The sequence below is a fragment of the Physeter macrocephalus genome, chromosome 14 (assembly GCF_002837175.3).
Source record: "Physeter macrocephalus isolate SW-GA chromosome 14, ASM283717v5, whole genome shotgun sequence".
Lineage (NCBI taxonomy): Eukaryota > Metazoa > Chordata > Mammalia > Artiodactyla > Physeteridae > Physeter > Physeter macrocephalus.
Window position 1 is genome coordinate 121,821,655 of NC_041227.1, and position 14,324 is coordinate 121,835,978.

General features: G+C 41.8%; 1 protein-coding gene across 1 annotated transcript in view; it reads right to left on the bottom strand.

Annotated features, from left to right (window-relative positions):
* Positions 1-14,324, bottom strand: part of PITPNC1 (phosphatidylinositol transfer protein cytoplasmic 1) — a 136,168-nt gene that overhangs the window by 78,077 nt on the left and 43,767 nt on the right. The window contains exon 5 of the mRNA XM_055089801.1: positions 12,881-12,952. Coding sequence (XP_054945776.1) covers positions 12,881-12,952 — 72 coding nt within the window. The remainder of the gene's footprint in view (positions 1-12,880; positions 12,953-14,324) is intronic.

The following is a 14,324-nucleotide window of genomic DNA, read 5'->3' on the forward strand; positions in this document are numbered from 1 at the left end:
AGTGGTGGTGTGATGAATTGGGAGATTGGGATTGACATATATACACTAATATGTATAAAATAGAGAACTATTTAATAAGAACGTGCTGTATAAAAAAATTAATAAAATTCAAAAATAAAAAAAAAATCCTCTGATAAACCATAATGGAAAAGAATATGAAAAAAGTATGTGTATAAGTGAATCACTTTGCTCTACAGCAGAAATTAACACAACATTGTAAATCAACTATACTTCAATAAAATAAAATAAAAAAAGACGTATAGCCAGAAGAATACCAAGGATCATATAATAAAGAGTCACTACTCACCACTCAAAATGAACACATGTAAACGGTTTGCCATATTTGATTCTGATTCTGCCCCTCCTTTTCTTTCTTTCTTTTTTCAAAGAAAGTTTCACATTTAAAGTTAAAATCCCCTTCCTTTCTATTCCAAGCTGACAGGTATCATAAATTTGTTGTGAATCTGGTCCATATTTTCATAAACTTTATATTTTGTACAATATGTAAATGTATCCATAAACAATATATTTTTAAAAATTAATTAATTAATTAATATTTGGCTGTGTTGGGTCTTTTTGTTGCTGCACACGGGCTTTCTCTAGTTGTGGCGAGCGCGGACTACTCTTCATTGCAGTGCGCAGGCTTCTCACCGCGGTGGTTTCTGTTGTTGCGGACCACAGGCTCTAGGTGGGTGGGCTTCAGTAGCTGTGGCTCATGGGCTCTAGAGCACAGGCTCAGCAGTTATGGCACATGGGCTTAGCTGCACCGCGGCATGTGGGATCATCCCGGACCAGGGCTCGAACCCATGTCCCCTGCATGGGCAGGCAGATTCTTAACCACTGTGCCACCAGGGAAGTCCCAACAATATATTCTTTTCTTTTTTTTAACGTTTTATTTATTTATTTATTTATTTATTAACATCTTTATTGGAGTATAATTGCTTTACAATGGTGTGTTAGTTTCTGCTTTATAACAAAGTGAATCAGCTGTACATATACATATATCCCCGTATCTCCTCCCTCTTGCGTCTCCCTCCCACCCTCCTTTTCCCACCCCTCTAGGTGGTCACAAAGCACCGAGCTGATCTCCCTGTGCTATGTGGCTGCTTCCCACTAGCTATCTATTTTATATTTGGTAGTGTATATATGTCCATGCCACTCTCTCACTTCATCCCAGCTTACCCTTCCTCCTCCCCGTGTCCTCAAGTCCATTCTCTATGTCCCAACAATATATTCTTAAATGACTTCCCACACTCAAGTTTATAAATTCCTTTAGGAGTTTTTTGTTTTTGTTTTTGTTTTTTAACATGGAGAGAGGTAAGGATCTAATATTTTATTCTTTCCATTTGAAATGTCAATTGGCCCAATGTCATTTCCTGAGAAAATTATCTTTCCAAGCTGCCTTAACTACTATGCATCAAACTCTCACTATCAGCTTGGGTCTATTTCTATATTTGTGCCAATACCACACTTAACTATGGTTATGCTATCTGGTATGATGAATCTCCCTCCTTGTTCTTTATTCAAAAATTATACTGGCTGTTTTTGGACTTTTATTCCTCCATATGAATTTTACAATCAATTTTATGACAATCCTGTTGGGGTTTTGATTGGAATTACATTTAATTTGGAGATTAATTTAGGAAATAATTTACTTCTTTATTGTATTTAGTCTTTCCATCCATGAACATGGAGTATTTATCATTTATTCAGGTCTCTGTTATGCCCTTCAACAAAATTTTGTCTATAAAAATTAGATTGTTCCTAGGTGCCTTAAGGCTGTGTTGGTATTAATGATGGTGTCTGCCTTCAGAGAGCTTTGAATGGGTTAGAGAGACAGTTAAATGAGCAATTACTATACAGGTTGATAAGGGCTGTACTTGGAGGGATGCAAATAGGGTAGTATACAAATATCTATGGTGGTACATATCCTGGGCTCTAACCCTTAGGAGGGTTGTACACTTAGAAGTCTACTCTGAATCATCTCCATCTGCCTTTTCAAAACTTCAAGACACAGCCCAGAGTGTGAAATTACAAGAGAGAACCTAGGGTTTCTGCAATTCAAAAAATCTCCTCTTCGTAAACATCTTTTGGGTGAATAGAATCAGTGTTGATGCTGATAATATTTACGATGAGGTTAATTATTTTGCTGTTTCATTAATGAAATCAGGATATCACCAAGAGGGAGAAGACTGAAAGCTTCTGCTTCGTGACTACAAAAAAAGAAAAACTCACTGTGTAACTTTAAGTTATTTGACATCTCATTGCAACATGTGAATAGTTCCTCTATTTTTATAAGACTTTTTTAAAGAAGGAAAAACATACACATATAAATAATTTTTTTTGGCTGAACCATATGAGAGTAAGAGTACGTTGCATGGTACTTCCTTCCTAAATATGTCAGCATGTATTTCTAAGAACAAGGACATTCTCCTATATATCTACAATATAATAATCACAGGCAAGAAATTTAATATTGACTCAATACTATACCACACTATTATGTAATATATGGTCCAGATTCATTTCCCATTGTCTTATAATATCTTTTCTGTGTCCTGCACAAGTCCACCCCTTTAGTTAACCCAGAATCTGATCAAGGATTAGGTGTTAAATTCACTTGTCAAATTACTTTAGACTCCTTTAATCTAGGGCAGTCCCCCAGGTTTTTGTTTTGTTTTGGTTTTTGGTCTTTGATGACACATTCTTTTTTGAGGATTTTTGCAGCTCGTTGCTTTGTGGAGTGTCCCTCAATTTGGGTTTGTCTGATTGCTTCCTCCTGATTGGATTCAGGTTAAATATTTTTGGCAAGGATAATCCATATTATGATTTGTGACGTTGTGTCCTCAGTGTATCACAATGGAAGGCACATTATGTCATTCTGTCCTATTATTGGCAATGTAAAATTTGCTTACTTGATGGCATCCGCTAGATTTCTCCACTGTTCGTAATTAATAAATAATCTCTGGGGTGATACTTTGAGGCAGTGTGAATTCCTGTTCCCAAATACTGTTTCACTCAATGGTTTTAGCATCCATTGGTGACTCGTGCTTGAATCAATTATTACTATGGTAGCTGTAAAATGGTCACCTAGACCTTGACACTTGGTAATGCTTTTCTGGCTCTGCCCACTGGTTTCCTAACCATGGATTCAGGCTCGTCCCTTTGATGTTGCTGCTTTTGACCAGTTTGGTTAACTGTCTTCTTAACCCTTAGTACTAACAGGTCAGCACAGTCAGGTCTTTTTTAGATTTACCAGAGCACCAGTGAGCCAGGCCTACACAGAAAGCGACTACTACTTTGAGCTATATCTATTAATAATAATGATTACTACCAATAAGCTCTAGCTTCACTGAAGGCAGAGATAACCTGCACCGTGACTCTCCTCAATTAGAGAGCTAGTCCTCATGCTGGACAGACGCACTTTTTGCCCACATGTTTGTTTTTTTTTCACATCTAGCTCGCAGATGGCAAACTGTACCACAAAGAGCAAAGGCAACATCTTAAGGAATGAAATATAATCTGTTTTCCGTTGTCCTCAAAATGATACTATTAGACACAGACTGAGCAAGGACACTGACTTTCCACTTCATGTACCAAAATGGATAATAATCCTTCAAAACTGCAAATGGGGGTGTTTTGTGCAAACTTCTTTTCAGCATGTACCGATGACTTATTAGAGAAAATTGCAGATTTTGTAGGTGGCTGGTTATAATAATCCAAGGTTAAGATGAAGACATCATGTCTAAAAATAAAGCAAATGCTTTTTCCTTTCTATAATCCTCAATTAGAAGCCATTTAAGGAAAGGATAATCAGCTTGAGAGGCTTGTAAATATGGATTCTACAGTTCTCATGGGCTCCCCTGCTTTACAAATTAATTTTAGTACATTTTGAAATGTGTAAATAAATTATTTTACCCTACATCCATCCATACTGCCCTCTTGATTTTAACAACAATACAAATACTAATACTAATGAAATGAACTTCATGATGACTATTGCAATAACAAATCCTCAATAAACAGAGCTCTCCTTAGATGGTGAAATTCCCTCTTTGTCGGTTGGTAACTTCCAGTGGGAACTATTTGTGGTCAGGAGGAGAACTCTTCTGGCCATCTCTCCAAGGCAATGCAAATTGAGCCAAGTCAAAATATTGAAATGTTTCCTCAATTCATCCAAAGAAGACACCCATCCAGGGGAAGAAACTAGATTTCTCAGGTGGACCTATGTAGCTGACTAAACGAGATAATTTAATTCCCTAAAATCAAGCACAACTCAGTGACTGAAAATGACTTGGTCTTAACCAAGGAGAAAAGAAAATAGTCAGAAGCTGGATTGAAAGCCACGGGAAAGTCCTTCTCAGGGCCAGGGTGCTCTCCATCCTGGAGCAACCAGTACTTTCCTTTTTCTGTCACTCCTCTTCCTAAATAACCTCACTTATTTCTATCTCTGAATCATGACCTTACACCTCTCTCTGAACTCCAGTTTCATATATCCAACTCCTTACCTACCATTTCCACTTGGAAGTCTCATTGGTATCTCAAACTGATTGTGTCCCTGCTGGGGCACTTGACTTCCTGCTTCTCCTGCACTGTTCCCTACCACCCACTCAGGGTCCAAAGACAAAGCTAGAAATCCTGAGGTCATCCTTACTTTGCCCCCATCTAATACATCAACCCCCAAAGAAAGTCAGTCTGTTTCCAAAATATACCTATCTTTATCCACTGCCGTCTCTCCAGCCCAAGCCACCGTCGTCTTTGGTCTGGATTCTTGCACTTGCTGCCAACTGGAATCCCTGCTTCTATTCCTGCCGTCCTCCCACCACCCTCCACAGAATGGCCAGAGCAAACGTTGGAAAACATAAATCACACACTGTAATATGGCATTCTAAACTGGATGCTGGAACAGAAAAAGGACATTAGTGGGGAAAACTGGTGAAATCTGAATCAAGTCTGTAGTTTTGAAAAATGATTCACGGTTATATAAGATGTTAACATTTAGGGGAAGCTGGGTAAAGGATATATGAGAACTCTCTGCACCATCTTTGCAACATTAGTGTAAATTTAAGACAATTCCAAACTAAAAAATTTATTAAAAAAAAAAAAAACCCTAAATATCATGTCTCTCCTTTGTTTAAAATCCTTGCATAACTTCCCACTGCGCTAAAATCCAACCTCTAGCTATGGCCTCATAGGTTTTACATGATCTGGCTTCTGTTACTTTCTCCATCTCATTTCCTACCAGTCTGCTCTCATTCCTATCGCTCTGGCTGCTGGTTTTCTGACAGCTCCTGGATTATGCCAGGCTACATCAGGGGCTCGGGCCTTTGCCCTTCTTGTCCCTGTATTAGTGTGTTAGGGTTGCTATAACAAAATACCACAGATGGGGTGGCTTAAACAACGCAATTCTATTTTCTCAGAGTTCTGGAGGCTGGAAGTCCAAGATCAAGGTGTTGGCAGGTTTGGTTTCTTCTGAGACCTCTCTCCTTGGTCTACGTATGGCCAGCTTTCTGCTGTGTCCTCACATGGTCATCCTCATGTGGTCTTTCCTCTGTGCTTGCACATCCCTAGCTTTGTGTATCCAAGTTTCCTCTTCTTTCAAGGATAACAGTCAGATCGGATTAGGGCCCACCCTAACGGCCTCCTTTTAACTTAATCACCTCTTTAAAAGCCTTATCTTCAAACACAGTTATAGTCTCAGGTACTCCAACATGAATTCTGGGGGGACACAAACTCAACTTACTACAACAGTCCCCTTGCCTGGACAACCCTTCAGAGAGGGTCGGCTCCTTCCCAGCCTCAGGTCTCACATGGATTTGTTACCTCTTCTGAGAGGCATTTCCTGACCACATGGCTTCTAGCTGAGCTCCCTTCCATCCTATTTATTGCCTTCTTAGCACTTCCTACAACTGGAATCCTTTGTTTACTTGCTTATTATGTGCTTTCCCCCATTCCATGAGTAGTGGAGACCTTGTCTATCTTATTGCTGTATCCTCATTGCCTCTTACAATGCCTGGCACATAGTAGGTACTCAAAATTTGTTGACAAGAAATGGTTAGTTGACAATTCAGACAAAAGCAGAGTCTCATTAGAAAATCATCTGTAACACAGTTAATCCCAAGGTAGGACCATAACTGAAGCAATACCTAAATATTTGTATAGCACTTTACAATTTATGAAGTGCTTCCAGGTAAATTAACCTGGATGAATCCTGCACACTGTGATGCAAGCATTGTTTATTCTATTTTCTTGATAAAGAAGCCAAGACTCCATTGCTTAAGTCATAGAGCTGGGGCTTTAATACATATCTTTTTGTTTCACAAAGAACAACTTTGTGTTTTTTCATTATGACATAGCTGAACTAGAAACTAAATAAATTCCCAAAATTTGGGGACTTCCCTGGTGGCGCAGTGGTTAAGAATCCGCCTGCCAATGCAGGGGACACGGGTTCGAGCCCTGGTCCGGGAGGATCTCACATGCGCGGAGCAACTAAGCCCGTGCGCCACAACTACTGAAGCCCGCGCGCCTAGAGCCCATGCTCCGCAATGAGAGAGGCCACCGCAATGAGAAGCCTGCGCACCGCAACGAAGAGTAGCCCCCACTCGCCGCAACTAGAGAAAGCCCGCGCGCAGCAACAAAGACCCAACGCAGCCAAAAATAAATAAATAAAATAAATACATTTATATTAAAAAAAAATCCAAAAACTTCTTCTAGGCAATTTCCAAGGACAGCTCTGTGAAGGACAGAGCCTCATGCCTCCAGGAACTAAACTGGACATTCTTTCCATCTGATCAGAGAAGTTTCATTGCTGAGGATTAATGGCTAATGAGAAGAAATACAGTGCCCTCCGGCCCCTTTATTGTGTGTGTGTGTGGGGTGGTGGTGGTTATAAATATGCTTTTTGTAAACTGTTCTGTTTCCAAGGGTATGAAGAAGTGAAGAAATTTGGAGAACCTGATTTCTTAAGTATTCACTGTTGGTTTTAAATAGCACTTAATATTTCCTTTAAATCTGTAGTTCTCAGCCTTGATGGCTCTTAGGTTCCCCTGGGGGAGCTCTACAAATCCCAGTGACTGGACCCCAATCCCAGACAAATGAAATCAGAATCCTGGGGAGTGGGACGGTGGCATCAGCGAGTCTAAAGCTTCCCACGTCACTTTAATATACAGCCATGATTGGGAATCATTGGTCTAGATCCTCAGATGGGGTGGGGATGGCATATCCTACGCCCTCCAAAAAGAACATATCAGGTTTGACTGGAGGGTAGACTCTAAAAGTCCACACACTTCTATATGGAATCTAGAAAAATGGTACAGATGAACTTATTGACAAAGCAGAAAGAGAGTCACAGATGTAGAGAACAAACTTACAGTTACCAAGGGGTGAAGGGGGAGGGGGAGAAATTGGGAGATTGGGTTTGACATATATACACTACTAAGTATAAGATAGATAACCAATGAGAACCTACTGTTTAGCACAGGGAACCCTACTCAATGATCTGTGGTGACCTAAATGGGAAGGAAATCCAAAAAAGAGCAGATATATGTATACGTATAACTGAATCATTTTGCTGTACAGCAAGAAACGAATACAACATTGTAAAGCAACTATACTCCAATAAAAATTTTTAAAAAATAACCATAAGAGCTTGTTAAATATGCTCATTCCCGATTACTCTGCAGATTACTTATTAATTCCAAAGGAAAAATGTACCTTTGCAATGAAGAGTTCTAGAAGACACCACCTTAAATAAGTGATCAAATTTAGCATCACCAATAACAGGGCAATGGCATATGAACCTCCTGATGTGAAGCAGTGGGAAGTAAACAACATTACTTCTGTAGTATTCTTGCCAAAGATGTTTAATATGAATCTAATCGTGAGGAAACAATCAGACAAATCCAGATTGTAAACAAGACAACTGACCTGGACTCTTCAAAAATATCACTATCATTAAGAAAAAAAAGCCAAAGGTACTATTCTAGAATCTAGATTAAAAGAGACTAAAAAGAAGAGATAATCAAATGAAATCCATGATTCTTGATTGAATCCTGTATCAACACAAATAGCTAGGATGTTTTGGAAATCATTTGAGAAATTTTGATATGGACTCATATTGAATAATATTATTCTATCAATATTACATTTCTTGGATGTGTTATGGTATTATTATTATGCAAGAGAACGAGAGAATGCTTTTGTTCATACGAGATACATGCTGAAGTATTTAGGTGCAAAGTGGCATGATACCTGCAATTTAATTTCAAATGTTGTAGCTAAATGCATACATGTTTTTACTAAAAAAAACTTTAAAAGTCCACACACTTCCGATTGGAGAATTCTGTGTTCCTAGAGGGATAGTGTCAGAAGCACTGCCCTAGACCAGTCTGCACCCCGGACCAATTAAATCAGAATCCCAGGGTGGGTGGAACCCAAGCAGGAGCCAGTGTTAAAGCTTCTCAGATGAGTCCAACGTGCAGCCAAGGCTGAGAACCGCTGCTTTTAAGTGGTACCTGCTTTGTTTGGAAGAGGAAGTGGACGCAAGCCTGCCCCCCATTAACCACAATGAACGACAGTAACCTGGCAGCAGCCGACACTCGAATGATAAGCACTGACTCTCCCAGATCTAGATTTATGGCCTTGGACAAACAACAGAGCCTTACTTTGGCATGGTGCCATCCTCCTCAGCACTAATTAAGGCCTAAATAATTCTCATCAGTATGTGCATAAAACAAATGGGCCTCAATTTAAGACAACTTCCCCATTGTTTCCTGGTTAATGTAATCACAGTTTACAGGTTTTCTCAATCATAAATATACTAGTTTTATTTTAACAAGGAGGAGAAGATATTTAAATCTAGATATCCCAATTTTTATATTTTTACACTAGATATTGGGTCATGTAAAAAGATGACTTAGGTGGGAATTGATAATAGGATAACAGCATGTACTCTATTCAATCAGTAATCAGTATGATTATCACTAGCGTCTTTCAGTTTAATTACTACTTCTTATCGTCATCCATTTCATTAAAGTTTTGGCAGGTAGGGAAGGAAACAGGGTGCAGATAGCAGTATGAAGGATGGTAGCTGAATGATAAGACTATATACCCAGAAAATGCAAAGAAATGGCCTGAGTTTATTAAATAATTTGGCAAAGCAGTGAGACAAGAGAAACATCCACCACTGCACTGCTTTCTTTAGCAATTCTGCCTCCCACCAGAAACTCCATACTCATCCCTGGACAGAAAAAGGGCATGCCAGCACATGCCATCTGCTTAGGGCTCCAGTTTTGAACCCCCTGGACAAAGCTATCTTTTAATGAAGTATTATTACATAAATATATATTTCTCAAGTTCTGATTTGGAAACATTAACAAGTGTGAATGAAAACCAATGGAGTCTTCCTTTTCTGCCTCCAGGGACCAAGCTTGAACCGCTGGGTAACCAACAGCTGCTGCTGAATATGGAAATTAGAGGAAGACGAATTGGCAAAGAAGAAGTCTAATGAAGCTGGGGCTGGCCTGTCTGGTCCAATAGCTCAGAAGCAAGACCTGAGGATTTATGGATCAGAGCCAGGCAGAGGCTGGGCAAAAACATTTAGGGCCTCTTCAGGGAACTCGGACTTGGGCAAGTTGGGTGTCATGACAGAGAGGTAAGGAGCTGGCCCCCCGGGCAGTCTCAGAGCCAGCAAGTCGCGGAGGAGGAGGCAACACAGGGTACAATAGCTGGCATTTCTCCCAGAGGAAGCAAATTGTGTTGACATGGACTCCCCACAAGTGCCCCGGGGTCCAGTGCTTCTCTTGCAGGCCGGCCTAAGTCTCAGAGAGAACTGGCCTTTGGCCTGGGTAGAGGATGCTGACTCTAAGCATGGATCCTGACTTTAGGGTGACTAACCTGGTATTTTAAATTCCTAAGAGAGGAGTGACAAAGCGAAATTCCTAGGAGAGCAGTGAAAAGACCTTAGCACTTGCCCAAAAAAGGGATACAAGACAGTAAATGATAACCATGTGATTTCTTTTTTTTTTAGATTAGACCTGAGCTGAGGATAAACCAGAAGATTACGCTGTTCCTATCAACCTATAAGGATCAAGGCGAGGCTGCACATCCATTCCATACCTCTACAAACGGAGCGGGTTTTAACTATTCATGAAGACAGGACAGAGCGACAGAGAAAAAGAGAAAGCAAGGCAATTGGTCTAGAAAGATTAAAAGATGTTCTAACCCCCTTTGCCTCCCCCGCACCCCGTATTTTTTAGATTGTGCCAGGAAAAGCAACTCAGGCACGTCTGATCTCTATCACCCTTTTCCTGATGGTCTACAGCTACATCAAAATGGTCAAGCCCACTTCAGGATCCAGTGACTGTCAACTGCTCAAAGAAGTACATTTAAGTAGGGAATGCAGTGCAGCCATTAAAAATTACTGGGAAGGATACTTCATGACGTGGTAAAAACAGGATGTTGTATGAGTCAATTTTAGGGAAATTGGTTGAAAAGTAAATTCATTAATACTTTGCAGGATGAACCAAAATGCTAACAGCAGTTATCTCTGAAGTATGGGATTACTACTGGTTTTGCTTTTTTTGTGTGTGTTTTCCAAGTTTTAAGAACCATGTTCATTTTCCAATCAGAAGAAAAGGGTTCAAGGTACACTGTGCAACACTATTTTAGACAATGAGGCTTTGACGCAGTTGGCCAGCAAAGTACCTCTGATTTCAGGCTGCTGACAAGGACACGGGACTAAACGGCTCTGTTAGGTCACCCACCACCAGGGGACCCTAACCACTGAGGATCCTGAACTTACTGGGGGAAGAGTACCCTTGCAGGTTGCATTCTTCTCTCCTCTGGAAAGTTTCAGGAACTCTGGAGAAGGCATTCAGCTGGGATGGATCTATCAAGGGGTCAAATTTGGAGATGTGGTGGGTGCCGTTCTGATCTGAGTCTCTCTGACCAGGGGTTAGCAAACTTTTTTTCTGTAAAGGGTCATGTAGTAAATATTCTAGGCTTTGCAGACCACATGAGCTCTGTTGTAAGTACTCATTCTGCTGGTGTAGCATGAAAGCAGCTTAGATATCCACAGATGAGTGAATGTAGCTGTGTTCCAAAATAACTTTATTTACAAATAAAGTAGTTTGTCGACCCCTGACAATCTTCAGGTTTCCTAACTTAGTTCAAGAAGCTGAAGTGACCGGGCACAAGCCACGGCAGTCCCCGTAAATAGATGGGTCATCATGGAATGTCACTCCTCAAGCGCTTTCCATTCCAAGGGTTGACTAGTGGTGACTCTTCACGCCGAAGGAGGGGCCGCCCATTAACGCGCTTATGTTTTTAGTCATTTAATATGTTGGTTCCCCCCCAAACTAAACCATGAGTCCCTGGAGTTTGAGAAACAGGTCTGAATTTTTAACACCATCCACGCAGCTCACACAGTGACATCTAAATAGAAAGTGCTGGATGTGCTCTTGTTGAATACTGAGTGAATGAACCAGTGTCCTCCCTCACCACGCTGGTGTGAAATGTACTTCTTGGGTGACTCCTCTTGGGAACCGCTCAAGCTCTGTCCAGGCAGCCTCCACCTTGAATGGGACACCCTGAGCTCTGCACAAACACACCCATACCTTCTAGAAGAATTTGTTCTTGCCAAGGGCAGGAAATTTCTAGAAGATGTTTCTAGAAGATGTCAACATGAAGAAACAGTAAGCCTGGCCAAAGCTGTCCCTTCTAGAGAGTTTCTTAGTTTATCTCAGTGACTGTTTTCACATAAAAAGGTTTTTTTTTTGTTGTTTTTTTTTTTTTCTGATGGTACACAGGCCTCTCACTGTTGTGGCCTCTCCTGTTGCGGAGCACAGGCTCCGGACGCGCAGGCTCAGCGGCCACGGCTCACGGGCCCAGCCGCTCCGCGGCATGTGGGATCCTCCCGGACCGGGGCACGAACCCGCGTCCCCTGCATCGGCAGGCGGACTCTCAACCACCGCGCCACCAGGGAAGCCCAGGTTTTCAAGTTGACAAAGTTTATGAGCCCTTAGATAGTTCTTCTGGGCACTTAGGTATCTCCATGGCCTCCTGCATCTTTTTTTGCATCTCCTTGGCTCAATGACAGCACCAAAGGGGTCAGCTTGTCAGAACTCTCTTACTCATTTTGCCACAGCCTCAATTTTCATCTTTCTCCACAAATGCAAAACATGAAAATGAAGTAGAAATTAATAAGTGAAGCCCTGCAGCTTCTAGATACAGGTTCTTCCCTCAATGCGTCCTAATGGAACCCACAACCCAATGTCAGGGTGAGGTTCTTGTAGGTCAAATCATCCACTCCCAAGGGGATGGGGATTTAGAAATGTATCGCCCCGACAGAAAGAGGTGGGGCAAAAGCCAGGTCTGAAGTGAATTTTAAGCAATACTAATAAAGTTCCTGGCTAAAATTTAGCGAGAGTCAGAATGCCTCACGAGGTAAACATTTGCTAGAGGGTTACACTGATTTTTAAGGTGGGATTCGTGTGCGTGTGTGAATATGTGAACATACGCACAGCCCAGAAAATATGTGTACACGTGTATGTGTGCACACATACACCTGATTGCATTCATTCTTCTAAGCAAATGTCATTGAGAAGATTTGTGTTCAATCCAATGATCTAGAGTTCCAAGGTCCCCATCAACCTTCTTGACCGCCAGTGACAATCACTCCAGATGACAGAGATTTCTGCACAGAGGCCACAGAAAGTACAGAATGATGAGAAAAGCCAGAGCTTCTCTGAGGTCCCAGGCACAGATCGTGCTGCTGGCCCCGGCCACACAGGAGCTGTGAGGGGCTCTCAGAGTCCGTGAGGGGAGAGCGCGGTATGGGTTACGGCGGGGCATGGGGTGGGGTGGCAAGGGGGCTACTCACGCTGTTGTTGCTTCCTTTGTTGTCCTCATACTTGGTTTCTATATGAATGGAGAATTTTGGCAGAAAGGAACACTACGGAAAAAAAGAAAAGTTTCATCAACATACCGTTTTTTCTCTCTTCACATCTTCAGTTTAGCCTCTGGCTGCTTCTCCTGACCGTTTGGTTGCGAGCACTGTCCACGATCAGAAATGTTAAGATGCTAGGTCCATGTCCGTATGCAAGGAAAGCCACCTTTTTGGCAAAGTGAACATGATTTCATCCAGGAGTCAGGCCAGAGAGAATAACTAAGCAATCAGGCAAGTGGCCAAAGAGGACATTTCCAAAAAGAATATGCTTTATGAGTCCGACCACAGGCTTTAGAAGAGCAACCCCCTGGAACAGAGACAATTCCAGTTCCAGGGTGCTTCACTTCAGGGAGTAGCTGCCAGTGCTGGGAACCAGCCCTAACCGTGATGTACATATTCATATAAAGCTAGAGGCAGTAGCTTAGAGCTTTAAGATTATAAGTTACTTAGGCCTACCCAGATGACCCAGGATAATCTTTCCAAGGTAAAACCAGCTAATTAGCAACCTTCATTCCATGTGCAATCTTAATTCAGGCTCCAGAAATTTGAACATATACATCTTCAGGGAGCCATTATTCTGCCTAACACAGGGTGGGATGTGTGTGTGTTTGTTTTCTGTCTTTTTACTCTTGAATAAAATATCTAGAATTTGGTGTTAAAAAAAAAAGATTATAAATTACTGAAGTCAGACAGACCCGGTTTTAGTTTTGGATTTATCACTTGATAGCCATGTGACTTTGGACAAGTCATTGAACTTGTCTGAACCCCAGCAATATTGAAACAGGTAAAATAACGATTACTTAACAGTGACATTGTGAGGGTTAAATAAAATCACGTGCATAAAACGTAACAGTGCTGGGCATCCAGCCAACTTTGCACAGAGGGCAGCAAATCAGTATGAGGCTGCAGCTGAACTTGACATAAAAGGCGGTCTCTCCTTTTGTCGGCACAGGGGAGAAAAACCCCAAATGCACACCATCCTGGCGTCCCCGTCTCCTTGAGCCCATTCTATGTATTCAGTAGACTATAAGGGTTAGCATAGCTTGAGAAGGGTATTTTTTTTTTTTTTTTTTTTCCCCCCGTACACGGGCCTCTCACTGCTGTGGCCCCTCCCGCTGCGGAAGCACAGGCTCCGGACGCGCAGGCTCAGCGGCCGTGGCTCACGGGCCCAGCCGCTCCGCGGCATGTGGGATCTTCCCAGACCGGGGCACGAACCCGTGTCCCCTGCATCGGCAGGCGGACTCTCAACCACTGCGCCACCAGGGAAGCCCGAGAAGAGGATTTTGATGGATGTCGATGTAGCCTTCCTCCTGCTGGCACTGAGCAGGGCATTCACCTTCTTTACCACCAGAGATGGGATTGAAGACTACTGGCTAAA